This window comes from Sturnus vulgaris, chromosome 11, assembly GCF_052056855.1.
Source record: "Sturnus vulgaris isolate bStuVul1 chromosome 11, bStuVul1.hap1, whole genome shotgun sequence".
In the NCBI taxonomy this organism is placed as follows: Eukaryota; Metazoa; Chordata; class Aves; order Passeriformes; family Sturnidae; genus Sturnus; species Sturnus vulgaris.
The window spans coordinates 1792295-1805949 of NC_142253.1; the positions used below are offsets into that span (position 1 = coordinate 1792295).

At 47.1% G+C, this 13655-nt stretch overlaps 1 protein-coding gene across 3 annotated transcripts in view; it reads right to left on the reverse strand.

Moving 5' to 3' along the window:
* Positions 1-13655, reverse strand: part of LOC106850350 (contactin-4) — a 271490-nt gene that overhangs the window by 27083 nt on the left and 230752 nt on the right. For all 3 annotated transcript variants that reach the window (XM_088171240.1, XM_088171241.1, XM_088171239.1), the window contains exon 13: positions 1572-1699. In XM_088171240.1, coding sequence (XP_088027366.1) covers positions 1572-1699 — 128 coding nt within the window. The remainder of the gene's footprint in view (positions 1-1571; positions 1700-13655) is intronic.

Here is a 13655-nt window from a genome sequence, read left to right on the forward strand (position 1 = left end):
GATTCTCTGCTTCATGCACATGTGTCACTGCCATTAATGCAAATGGAATGGAGTCAAAACAGAGCACTGAGGGGGAAAAAAGCCCTCACTAATCCTTTATAACCTCAGTGTGAAGAAAAGTGATTTGTGGAGCACAGGAAGGCGGAGATCAGGTACAACAACTGCCGAGGTTTTCCTGGAAGTTCCAGGATATTCCTTGGGCACTGGGAGGGAGGGAGGATGAGCCAGGAGCTACAAAACCATGGCTCTGGAATAACAGAACCCAGTCACTCCTGCTTCCTCAGGAAAAAGAAAATTAAAAAAAAACAACAACAAGTTTGTTTTTTTTTATGGTGGGAGAAGCAGTCCCTGAACTGCAGCTCCTCATTCTCCACCCTTTGTAGCACCTGGAAAACCAGGACAGCCCCAGATGTGGCCAAACTGGAGCTGAACAGCTGGAACCCCACCCTGCTGCTGTCCCTGGGGAATGGGGCTGGAATTCCATCCCTGGGGAATGGGGATTGGGGCTGGATTTGCCATTTTGCTCCCCAGTTTTGCTCTGGGACAGACAGAGGCTGATCACAGGCTGCCCAGGGAATGCCCCTGGATCCCTGACAGTGCCCAAGGCCAGGCTGGACATTGGGGCTTGGAGCTCCCTGGGACAGTGGGAGGTGTCCCTGCCATGGCAGGGTAGCACTGGGTGGGATTTAAGGTCCCTTCCATAATTTTGATGATGGATAAATACTTTTATGTTCGTGCTCCCTGAGCAGCCCTTTCCTGGCTGTTTGCTGCAGGTGCCTTTCAGGACAACCCAGATTAGGAAAAGGGAGAAACATCTACAGAGACCCAACTCAGGTCTTCACTTCTCTCTGTTCTTGTTTTCAGGGACCAGCGTGGGCAGATGCCACACAAAGGACTCAAAACAACCCCAAAATTGAAGAATTTTTGGGGTCCATATGCTTCCCTACAAGAAAACCCCAGACTGGTTGGGGTTAGAAAGGACCTCTGGATGTGTTCCAGCTCTTAAAAACATGGATTCAAACCTGCATGGAAACATTTTAAGAATTTCCCATACACCACAGAAAGAGCTGACAAGGAGAGCCTCTAACTGAGTATGATCCATCACTGCCAGTGTGTGGGAGAATTAAAACTGACAGCATTAGAGCTTTTTGATTGATTTATCACTTTGTAATCAATGTGTCCTGATTTGCTATCCAATGTAGATCTTTCCCCAAATGAGAAGGAGATAGAGAGTGATTTCAAGGGTAATAACCTCTATGTTCATGGCCTATAATAATTAATCAGACACTGGACTACTCATCAGCAGGGCAAAAATTAATTCAACATATTTGTCAGTGCCTCTCATTGTTTATCAAATTATTCATTTAAATATCTTTATCCAATTATTCCTTTAAATATCTTGGCCACATCCCAGCTTTTACTTTTGCAAACAGCATTTGCCAGAACACGAATAAACACTCGGAATTCCTGAAAGGCTGAAACGCTGCCCTGGAGGAGGAATAATGAAAACAAACGGGTGTTTGTGCCCCAGGCAGCCACAGTTACAATGGTTTTAGTCAGGTTTTAGTCACCTTTCACCACCAGGCTGCCCGTGCTGCTCGCTGTCCCAAAGTGGTTGGTGGCCACGCACGTGTAACTCCCCGCGTCCGATTTGGTGACGTTGACGATCCGCAGGCTCCCGTCATCCAAAACACTGATTCTGCAAAGACAGCACACACACAGCAGCTTTAGTTCGATTTTTTTTTTTTTTTTATTTAAAGCCTCCATAATAAAACCCTTTTGAGCTTGCACTAATTATGGATGTGTGAGCAGCCAGGCCTGCCCTGCACGGGAGCTGAGCTGACACGAGGCTCTCCGGACGCGCTTCATCAATACTGAACGCATCATTTACAGGAGTTTTCCGTGCCTTTACTCCAGGGAGACTTTCACTTACACATCAGCAGCTCCTGTAGGTTTTCCATGGGTCTGTGCTTTGATATCCAGCCCTCTCTCCATGGCAGCCCCTGCAGCACGTGGTGCCCTGGCTGCTGGGCAGATGTGCTGAGCCAGATGTTTCATTCCCAAGGTTCCTCCAGCACAATGAGGGCATTTCCAGCACGATGAGGGCATTTCCAGCAGGATGAGGGCATTTCCAGCACGATGAGGGCTTTGCATTGAGGGCACCACGCTGCCAAGCTCGCTCCCCACCTCTCTGCCTGTGTGTCACTCAGATAAACTCAGGTATCTGCACTGGTGCTCGCAGGTTCCAATGTCCTGTGTCCCCACCGTGCTCTGCTCACCTGCACTTTCCCCACCTGGACAGGGAGGGTATCTGCAGTCTCTAGCAGGCAGGTGGGGATGGAATGTTCATTCCTGGGTGATCCCAATCCCCTCCTATTGCTCAAGAGCATTTCAGGCTCTCCCAGTTTTCCCAAAGGAGCTTTGCCTCCTGTTACGGGTTGTTGTTTCTTTTCTGCTCTAAATTAGTGAACACAGAACACCTGATTTTGCCCAGTAAATCCCACTGGAACATGAAGGATTTGTGCCCTGTGGAGGCATCACCTCGGGAGACTCCAGAAAAGCCTTTCTCCCACCCCTAAAATCACCTCTTTATGCAACATTTTTGCCTCCTCAGAATCACATCCTGCAGCACAATCTGCTTTCTCACCTTCAGCCACTTGCAGACCTGCATGGAAAATCTTGTATTAATTCCTGCCTTGTCCTGCTCAATTATTACCAAATTTCACTGAAATGAAGAAGCCTTCCTGCATCCTTCACACCAACGAAACTCTGCACAAGATTTCTGAGAAATCAGGAGGAAAGAACCTCAGTAACAGCAGTGGCACAGCTGCAGGAGGGCTCAGGGGGCACTTCCCTCCTGAGGAGGCTTTGGGGAATCACCTGGAGCCCTGGGACAGCTGAATCAAGTCCCAGCCTGAGCCAAGGCACAAACTCAAGCACCAAGGTCACCTTGGGGGTCCCTGCCAGCTGCAGCCACAGGGCTGGGCAAGGTCTCCAGTGGCACTCAGGAGTCCTCAGCTCGCCCAGGGAGCTGCTGGGGGTGCCCTTTGCCACCCCACAGGCTCCTGGTGGCCACACACAGGCTACAGAGCTGCACAAGTGGCCCAGTCTGAGTGAAGATGGCACGGGATGCTCTGAGAGCAGTCACCCCTCTCTGTCCTGGCTCACCTCTGCCTGCCCTGCCCCTGCACAGCCCCACAGCCCCAGGGAGCTGGCAGAGAGCAGGGACAGAGGAGATATTTCACCCATCAGCTGCAGTGATATTAATAGGAGCCTCTCAGCTGGCTCGTGGTCTCCAAATTGTTGCAGTCAGTAATGCTCACTGCTGTCATTTATTTCTGAGGGACTCCAGTGCCAGGGATTTGCTTCTGTGGGAGTTGCTGCAGGTCAATAATTGGGAGGGAGCAGTGGAGGGAGGTTTGTCTCATCTCCAGCACTCCCTGGGCACACATCAGTGCTCGAGCTGCATCAAACCTGGGCTGCAGTGGCCTCCAGCAGGAGCTGGGCAGCACCAGCAGCTCCCCAGGAATTATTTGCTGCTCTTATCAATTCCAGATCTTCAGGAACAACTTCAGGGCCTTTCTGAAAGCTGAAGGTGCCCTTGGCAGGCATTAACATTCCACTCAGCCAGGACAAGCTCTGCACTGTGCTCCAGCACTGCCCCACCAGGCTCTGCCCTCCTTCCCTCCATCCACACTTCTGCCACCCCAGGAAACCCAGAAAAAGTGGAGTTTTCGATTATTTCTGTACACTTGAGGTTTTATTTTTAGTTATTTACGCTTTGTTTTCAGCCATATGGCTGAAAGCTATTTACTGGCTAATCTCTTCCACAGATCATTTTAATTGTGCCTGTTGATGAGGCCAGATTTAATTTCAAATTCTAATGCCTTTTCTGTCTCTGTCTTTCTCCTGCTATTGGTTTCCTCCTCAGCTGTCTTGATTCCCAGTGTCAGACTGGTTTTTAGTGGATGTGGAGTGGATTGCCCTGGAGGATCAGGACAAACAATCCGGCTTTGGCACATCTCAGGGAGCTTGTGCTGGCTTTATTTCCTTCCCTTGCTAAGCTGAGATCGTGCTCTGAGGCTTTGCAGACTGAGCCCAAGGACATCCTTTAACCCCAGGAAAATCAGGCAAAGAGCTCAGCAGGGACCTGCCCTGAGTTCCCCAAACCCCTTCCCCAAGGAGCCCCCCAGGAATGTTTAATTCTCACCTGGTCCCTCAGCATCTCCCTCCACACTCCTGTAAACGAGCAGCATTAAAAGTGACAGATAACTGTACAAGTTAACTGATTTTTTCCAAATAAATCAGACCATTAAAACCTCTCTGCGACTCATTGATCAGGAGCCTTATGGTTATGTGGCTCTTTTTGCTGAAGCTGCTTTTCTGCAGTGGATGTTTTGTCCTCTAATCTGAATCCAATGTGTTAAAAGTTAACAAATAATTATTTGAACACTCGGAAATTTGTTACAGTTAGTTGAGAAAGGAGGAAGGCCTCTCACTGATATTGCTAATTCCCAAATTTTCTTTGCAGACTTCTCTGCATTAAACGAGAGGAGAGGCTCATTTCAGGCCACTGAGGTTCTCAAACTGCTAATTGGCTCGAAAGCAAACAACCCTTCAGCCACAACTTTTAGCAGTTTGGGTGAAAAAGTTCTTCCAAGACACAAAGTTCAGACTGAATGAAGCACAGCTCAGTGTGCTCTCTGCTCTGAAATAAACCCTCAAAATGTTTTCTAACCAGAAGCCTGGGCAGACATAAAAGCAAACCACGTTTCCCATAAACACACACATCAGAACAAAGTGCTGGCTGAGTGTGCACCTCTTTAAACCATTACAAACTTGAAAAAGGAGCTACTGACCTGCTATTAAATGTTCTGGGCTCCCTGACTCTACTAACAGCAGTGATAGCAATAAATAAAAATATAAATCTCTTCTTGCACAGGTTAATGAACTGTTCTGCTGCTAACCTGGCTCATGGTCCCTGCTAATCAGAGAAAAATCAAAGAAGGTAAAAAATATCCATTTGGGAAAAAAAAAAAAGAAAAAGACAATTTAAGATAGTTTAGCATCCTTATAGGAAGAAAGGTCATCTATTTTAAACACAACATTTCTAAGAGAGAATCTGAGGGTCTGTGTTGTCAGCTGGAGATTTCAGGTCCAGAGAGAGCAAAGACAGGTCTGAAATTAGGAGATAAAAGCATTGCTTGTTTCCTAAACTGAAGCACTGGGTTCTACTGCAGCAAGAGCTGACCTTGTCAGTGTTTTGATCAAAACTCTTCTGGGGATAAAGGACCTTTAAAAACGCTGCAAACATCCCTCCCCAGCCTTCCTCAGCCACTTCCATTTTGCCACTGCAGCAGCAAATGGAAGAAATTGCTGAACTCTTTGCAGCACCCTAAAGGAGCTCCCAGAGCACTCCTGGGACAAGGACAGGCAGTGACAGGAACAGGGGAATGGATCCCAGTGCCAGAGGGCAGGGATGGCTGGGATGTCCATCCCACAGGGATCACAGCACTCTGGATATTGGGATATCCACCCCACAGGGATCAGAACTCTCTGGATATTGGGATATCCACCCCACAGGGATCAGAGCTCTCTGGGATATTGGGATATCCATCCCACAGGGATCACAGCCCTTGGGCTCAGTACAGCACTTGCTCACCCCGAGTCTCCAGGAGCAGCTGGAGAGGGATGGGGGGGCCCAGGCAGAGCTGGGGCAGTGGCAGGAGGAGCAGCAGTGCAGAATCACTGGGCTCTGATCCACTGGTGCTCATTCCCAGCTCTGATCCACCTGCCAGGTCTGTAAATCCCCTGCAGCCACCGTGGTACCTCCAGCCTGGATGGAGCACGGCAGGTCTGATTCATGGAGCCACTGCAGCATTCCCCACTGCTGGGCAGCATTCCCAGGAGCAGATAAATATTCCCCAGGCAGTAACATATGCAGTTAGAGATAGAAATTGTCCTGTCGAGCTCAGGAAGAGTTTTATCACCGACTTTGTAAAAAAGAGATCAAGCCTTTACTTGGAATATAAACGAGAGCAGGAATCTGCCCAAATCCTGGAGCACATCATAAACCTGAGTGTCAGCAACCACCTCCATGAAAATCTGACCTCAGAGCTTGGCTGCATCACCTGCATCTCCCAAAACGTGCCTGCTGCTCAGCTTGGGGCTCCTGCTTTCATAGAATATTCCCTTAAAATCCCAGACTTAGAGTATCCAGCAGAACATCTCGCTCTGGAGATTAATTAAGAAAATCTTGTGGCTCCAGGAAGCAAAGCAGCAGCACTGCAGAGCCAGGGGTGCTTGGAGCTCACCTGCACCTTGCTCACCTGCACCTTCACTCTGGCTAATGTTCAGTGGGATATTTACTGTGCTCATCATTGCAGGGCACTGACTATAGCCCAAGGCATGGAAATTAAATGATTTCTAGTCCATGGAGAGGGACAGTGGAAATCCAAGGAATCGTGTTTGGAGTGCAGCATGCAGCCACCTACAGCAACAATTCCTTCCTGAAAAGGACAAGCCACCACCCTCTACCTAGAGCCAACACTGTGGAGGTTTGGAGAACATAAGAATCAGAGGGAACTTCATGGAGCTCGTAAAAATTATTCTCTTCTGAGAAAAAAAAAAATTCTATGCAAGATTTTTAGTGCAGGGTGAGGAGCAGGGCCAGGCACTGACCTTCCCAGTGGGAATTATTCCCCAGTTCCCACAGCACAGGCAGGTGGCTCGGCAGGAATCCCTCAATCTATTCCTGTCAGCTTGCCCTGTGTTTTTCTGTTCAGCAGGTGGAAACAAGTGGGATCTGGATGGAATATGAATGGAGTACAAATGCAGGGCATGTGGCAGCCTGGGCGTGCATCCCCTTCTCGAGGGACATGGCACAGCTCTGGCTCTGCAGATCAGAGCTCCATGCTTCTCTGGAAAAAAACTGCTCAGAATTACAAACTGCCTTCTTTTTTTTTTTTTTTTTTCTTCCCCTCTCAAATGGTTTCATTAGCACTGCTGCAATGGAATAAGGTATTTTGTTTTCTTATCTAATCATTTGAGCATTTTAATTTATGAAATACAAGCATAACTACTCTTGCTTTCACTCTTGATTAAACACATGCAGCTGAGATATTTCATGCTTAGCCAAGTGAATATTTTAAATATTTTTTTCCCCGGCGAAACAATGCTTAGGATGTCCGATCCTTTTTCTATTACAGGGAGAAAAGATGTCTTAGAGCAAGCATTTAAATGAATGTCAGCTGGAAGAAACACACACTGAGTGCAATTTGAGATAAAACTACCATTGATCCCTTCATGTACAGCCTTTGTGGCAGTGGTGACGTGGCTATTGAAAAGAGACACTGGTGCCAGAGTTCTTCTAAGAGATAATCCGTCTTCTGAGAGAGGATTTAGGTTAAATGTACCTGTGAAAAACAGTGTATTTCAGCCGACATGATGAATGGCCTATTGTTCATCCTCCATCCGTGCCTGGGCTGGGGGGCTGCAAGCAGAGAAGAAAGCAGAAGCACCAGGCAGCCCTGACTGCAGTCTCAGCACTGTATTTGTTCCCTCTTTTCCCTGAGTTCCTAGGCAGGAATATCTAGAGCAATTTTTAGCCTAACAGCAACTTTGCCTCATGCCACAACTCCAGGCAATTGCATTATTTATCAAATTATTTCTATTTCTATCAGACGTCTCTGTAGCTGTTTATTACCTTTTAAATAATGCTTGCCATGCAATGGGGGTTATTAAAATGATCTCATGGATGTGGTAGTGGCCATTAGGCTATTTTGGGTAAACAGTGAAGTTTATAAAACCTCACAGGTTTTCCTGCTCAGAGCAGAGCCCCCCCCCCAAAATCAGGACCCAGCTCACGAGTACCTGCTCATCACTTGAAGGATGGGCTGGTGCTGGGTGTAGTCCAAAGACAATAAATCCTGTGGCCCTGGGTGCTGTCCCCAGGTGTGACACCAACCTTTGTGCTGCACAAATAACCAACAGCCAGGCCAGAGCTTTCTGCTTCATAACCTTCACCTCCATTAAAATACCCCGAGGTCAAAGCCAAGGTCCTGGGGCTCCACCACCCCACAACTCTGCACAGGGAGAGATCCTGACCCCAAACCCCACCCAGCACCCTGTCACATCACTGGGACTTGCCACCCTTCATCAGCACCAGCCCCAACCCCCAGCATCCCCCAGGGGCTTTTTCCAGGCTGGGGCTTCATCCTCGTCCTGTCACTGCAGGTATTTGAGCAGGGGGAGGAAGGGATGGTGGCCACTCCTCCACCAGTGTGGGACATCAACACAGCCACAGGGCTCAGAACACCAAGCTGAGCAAGGAGGGGACAGTCTGGGTCTGTTCTACAGCTGCCAGGATAAAGCCAAGGCAAGGGCAGGATGATGCTGTGTGCTGGAGCACCATGAGTTTTCCATTTGATTGTCCATCTAAAGTCCCTCGGAGTGACTCCTACAGAGCACACAGAGCCTCCCACACACCTGCACCTTCCTGTCCTGTGCCTCACACAACCCCCCAGAGCTGCTCCAGTGTTTATTTGCCTGTAAGGACCTGTCTTTTCATGGTTCACAGAAGAGCCTGAGATAATTTAGAGCCTCTGTCAAAGCCCATTTAATTTAGTGCACGTCTCTCTCTCAGTGAAGGCAGCAGTAGATAAGTCCTGCCTTATCCATGACAGCTGACAGGCCTCTTAACACCAAACCCCCTATAATTAATTTTCAGGTAAGGACTATATTTGCTCTGAATAAACTGAGCTAAAATCCTGTTGCATGTTGTTCAGTAGAACATCTCCCACTTCCCAATATGGGAAGCCATCCCCCTTTGTCCTGGCACTGTCTGTCCATGGAAAAAGTCACTCTCCCTCTTTTAGTACTGACTTTTCATAAAAACCTGTAAATAATATTCTGTAGAGAAAGAAAAAATTAGAACATATTTTGCTCAGATAACCAGTTTTGATATTATTGTAGTGGAAACATCAAACAGCACAGCACCACTGAATTCAGCATCAGCTTAAACCACTCATCATGGATCTGGCATCCTGAGTTTCCCCACAATTCTCTTTTTCCACCAATTGTTTATGTGCAGTGACGGAGCAGTCCAAAGCAATAATGCTGCACCCAGCCATTATTAATATCTATAAACACAAAACCTGTGGTTTGTCATCCTCTTCCCTTTGGTCTGTACATTCTGAGGATGAGTCTGGAAGTGACAGAACCTCGTCCCAATGGAGCAGGGAAGCAGGAGGAAAGGAAGGGAGCATTTACAGCTATTAGAGACTTCATGTAGATTGTTCAGAGATGCCTGGAGTTATAATTCAAATACAAAAATATCCCTAGGTTATCTAAGAAGAGCAGTTCTCTGGAAAAGATCTTTCTTAAGGGATGCTGATAACGGGAGGAAACAAATGAAAACCAAACACAAGAACTGCAAGGGACCCTGAAGGGAGCAAGGGGCTGTGGAGAATCTCAAATAATAGAAACCTTTCTGCCTTCTCTCCCCAAACACTCTTTTTTTTTTTTTTACTACACACAAAATTAAAATAAATACAGTCAGAAAGCTCATGCCATCAAAATAAATATTTGAGCAAGCAGATTTGAGTAAAGCTTTGTTTTTACAGCAGCTTTCATTCCTGAGACATGAGGCACTGACAATTTGATAGGGGAAGATTCTGCAGGTCTAGAAGGGTCTGATGGTGCAAAGAGCCAATTTTCCATTGATTTTGGTGGGAAATGAAGACCACCCCCGTGGGAATTGGCCCTTTTGACACAGCCTCTCCAGCTGGAAGTTCATTTTACACACAGGGCTGGCTGTTTGCTATAAACCATGAACGCTGTGATGGCACCATCAGGGACAGGCATGCTCCACACTCCAAAAAAAAAAAAAAAGGGCTCAGGATCTGGACCAGCTCTTGCTGGTGGCAGTGGAGGGGCAGAGAACACTGCAAAGCATCTCATGAAAGGCTAAGCCCTCCCTTTCTGCACAATCAGCCAGCAGAGACACAGCTCTCCACAAAAATCCTGCCTGGGCAGCAGCAGGTGCTGCAGAGCCACTCCTGCTTTCCCTCTGGCTCATGTTCAGTGGAATATTTGCTGTGCTCATCATTGCAGGGCACTGACTATAGCCCAAGGCATGGAAATTAAATGATTTCTAGTCCATGGAGAGGGACAATGGAAATCCAAGGAATCGTGTTTGGAGTGCAGCATGCAGCCACCTACAGCAACAATTCCTTCCTGAAAAGGACAAGCCACCACCCTCTACCTAGAGCCAACACTGTGGAGGTTTGGAGAACATAAGAATCAGAGGGAACTCCATGGAGCTCGTAAAAATTATTCTCTTCTGAGAAAAAAAAACCAAGAAAAAAATCCATGCAAGATTTTCAGTGCATCAGCTGCTGACACAAAGCTTTTCTGGGAGCGTTGGTGAGATCAGAGCAGAGGCAGCAAATGCACTCTCAGCTTATTTGTTCCAGCTGATACCACCCGAATTCAAGCCCAAAGGCACAGTCTTTTAAAGATAACACATCTTTCCCTCTGGTCCCAACAAAAAATGCCCAAAGTACAAAGAGAAATTAAGCACTCAGCTTGTAATGGACATTAACAGGTTTGTGAGGTCCAAGGACACATTTACATCACTTCAAAATGATGTCTGAATAGCCATCAAGAATATCACCAAGACTGAAATGTTCATTAGGGATCCTTTTTCCCCTTTAGACATGTAATGATTTCCTTGGATTCTAAAAGTGCATCTCAAAGTATGGCCCTAACTGTAAAATCATTACCTGCTTGCTTTTCACCATAAAACCACCCAAGAGAAGAAACATTTCAAGATATATATTTTTTTTTTCCTTCAAAATGCTACAGACCTACTAAAATCATTATCACTGCTTTCTTCAGCTGGAGGACAAGCAGGAATCTACACATCAATCCCAAACTGCATCCAGGAGAGTGATGACAGGAATTTCTTTGGGGAGCAGAGGCTGCAGGGTGTGCTCACCACAGAGCAAACCCCATCCTGCCTCCTCCAGCAGCAGCAGCACTGTGGGCAGGGACCAGCTCCTTCCTGCAGCACATTTACACACAGGGAGGAACACTCTGTACCTGTGTGTTCAGCACTCAGAGATGAATTTAATAATCATAAAACCATGAGAGACCTCAAGCAGGAACAGCAGCAAGTGACACATTGAAGGGCATCAACGTGGGACACGTCTGGCTGTGCTCCAGAGGTTGGGATGCCTCTGGGACAGAGCCCTGGATCCTTCATCCTCTCCAGCTCTGCAAGGGAATTCTGCTTTTAAAATTAATCCACAAGCACTGAGGTAAAAGCCCTTTAACTTCTCTTGAACCCTTGTGACAGGTTTCTCTTAAGGATATCTTCATCCTGCTTTTAACAGGACACATCTGGCTGCAATCCAGAGGTCAGATGCCTCTGGAACAGAGCTCTGGATCCTTCACTCTCTCCACCTCTGCAAGGGAATTCTGCTTTTTAAATTAATCCACAAGCACTGATGTAAAACTCTGATGATTTCCTTGACCCCCTGTGACAGGTTTCTCTTAAGGATATCTTCATCCTGCTTTTAGAGGACACATCTGGCTGCAATCCAGAGGTCGGATGCCTCAGGAACAGAGCTCTGGATCCTTCACTCTCTCCACCTCTGCAGGCACAGCTCTGCTGTTAAAATGAATGCTCAAGCACTGAGGAAAAAGCCTTTTTGATTCATCTCTTGCCCCCTCGGGGCACAGCAGCCCCGTGGGTTTGGGCACAGCACGGCTCTGAGCCGGGTCCAGCAGTGATGTCCTACACGTGTTTCACTGAGCACTACAACAACACCAGGCTGCAGATGATGTGCTGGGCAAACAGGAACAGATTGCTGGTGTTCCAGGAGGCTGTGTCACAGCACGAGGGACAGGCTCGTTCCAGGAGTGCCAGCTGAAAGTTGGCAGAGGCTGGCACTGCACTGTCAGAGCGTTCGGCAACAGTTTGTGCCTGGAAACAGGAAATCATTTCCTGCTTCTGCAGGAGCAGATGGAAGAAATGGAAATTTTAGGGATCAGACTAATTATTGATGCATACAAAACAGACCAGCAGCAAAGCCAGATTCTACACAAATCTCTAACCCTTCTCAGGTAACCTTTAGCTGGAAACATTTATAGAATCATGAAATCATTTTTAGGTAAAGCCCTCTAAGAACACTGAGTCAAACTCTTAACCTGGCACTGCCAAGGCCACCACTAACCCCTGTCCCCAAGTACCACTTTGGGGGGACATTGAAAGGATCTTTTTAATCCTCCAGGGATGGGGATTCCACCACTGCCCTGGGCTGGACAACCCTTTCAGTGCTAAAACCTGGTGTGATCATAGAACCACAGGATGGTTTGGGTTGGGAGAGACCCTAAAGCTCATCCACCATCCCATGGCAGGGACACCTTCCATAGACCAGGTTGCTGCAAATCCCAATCCAGCCTGGCCTTGGTCTTCCAGAACAACACAGAGCTAAATGCAGTTTCTGCTGGCAAACAGCCTATGGACAGGAGGCCATCAAGGACAATGCTTCCCAAGACTTCTGACCACCAAATCCAATGGCTTGCTGGTTCATTTTATTCCCTTTCTGCAGAAAATGGGTTGAAATAAGTGGACAAGTCAGTTATTTCAGATGCTGCAATGAAGTAGAGCCATCTCGTGCCACGGTCTTTGCAAAGTGAGATGAATGCTGTGCTGTCGATTCAAACTTCACAAAGCCATTTGCAGGGTGTCATTTTTCATTTCACCTGGGCAGGGTGTAATGAAAACCCGACAAGTTATTGATGGTTTGGTTACCTGTCTGCCTTCAAGAAATTGCACAGGTGCTTTATGTAAAAAAAAAAAAAAAAAAAAAAAAAAATACAAAGAGTCAACACAATTAATGCAAAGCAATGATGGGAAGCATCCTTTGAGGTTTTCTTTTCTGCTGAAGTGTCACTGGGCTGTGTGTCCAAAAGACACTGCTGGCAATTCATCTCTCAAGTAATCAGGATGAAAATATAACCATGGTTTGTATCCTGGCAGCAGCCTGGGAAAGATGTGCTGTCTGTCCTCTTGCCATTTTCTTTTTGGCTGTTTAAAGTAATTAAGCACTAATTAGGAAGTTTGAGGCAACAAATATAAAACTGGAATTTATACAACTTTTTGTACTCAAGACATGCTGGAAGATTGGGAGAGAAGCTTTTCTCGTTCCATTTTATCATTTTTCTTCCTCAAAACGACGTTGCATCAACATGGAGAGGTTAAAATTCCTGCCATAAAATAATATCTAAATGAGGAGCTCCATAACTGGAGCTTATCCAGTGAGGAGGTCCTGAGGATGTGAGCTCTGGAGAAAACCATGGCTCAACTCTTTCAGGGAGACAAGACATAGTGGACAATTCTGAAGTGCAGAGGACAGCAAAAAAAAAAATCAGGTGAGAGCTTTCTGCTTTTCCTCGGTCAGAACCACTCCATCTCCTGCAGAAGGGATTCAGGTGCTTCAGCTCTGCCTGCTGTGCCAGCCAGGGGACCAAGGACAGCAGGGAGCAGCTCGGTGTCCCCAGGGCAGCACCTCAGCTCCCCTCCGAGGCAGCTGCATTGGATGATGTTCTTTACAAATTCACATTCCCTGCCAAACTGACAAGCCTGG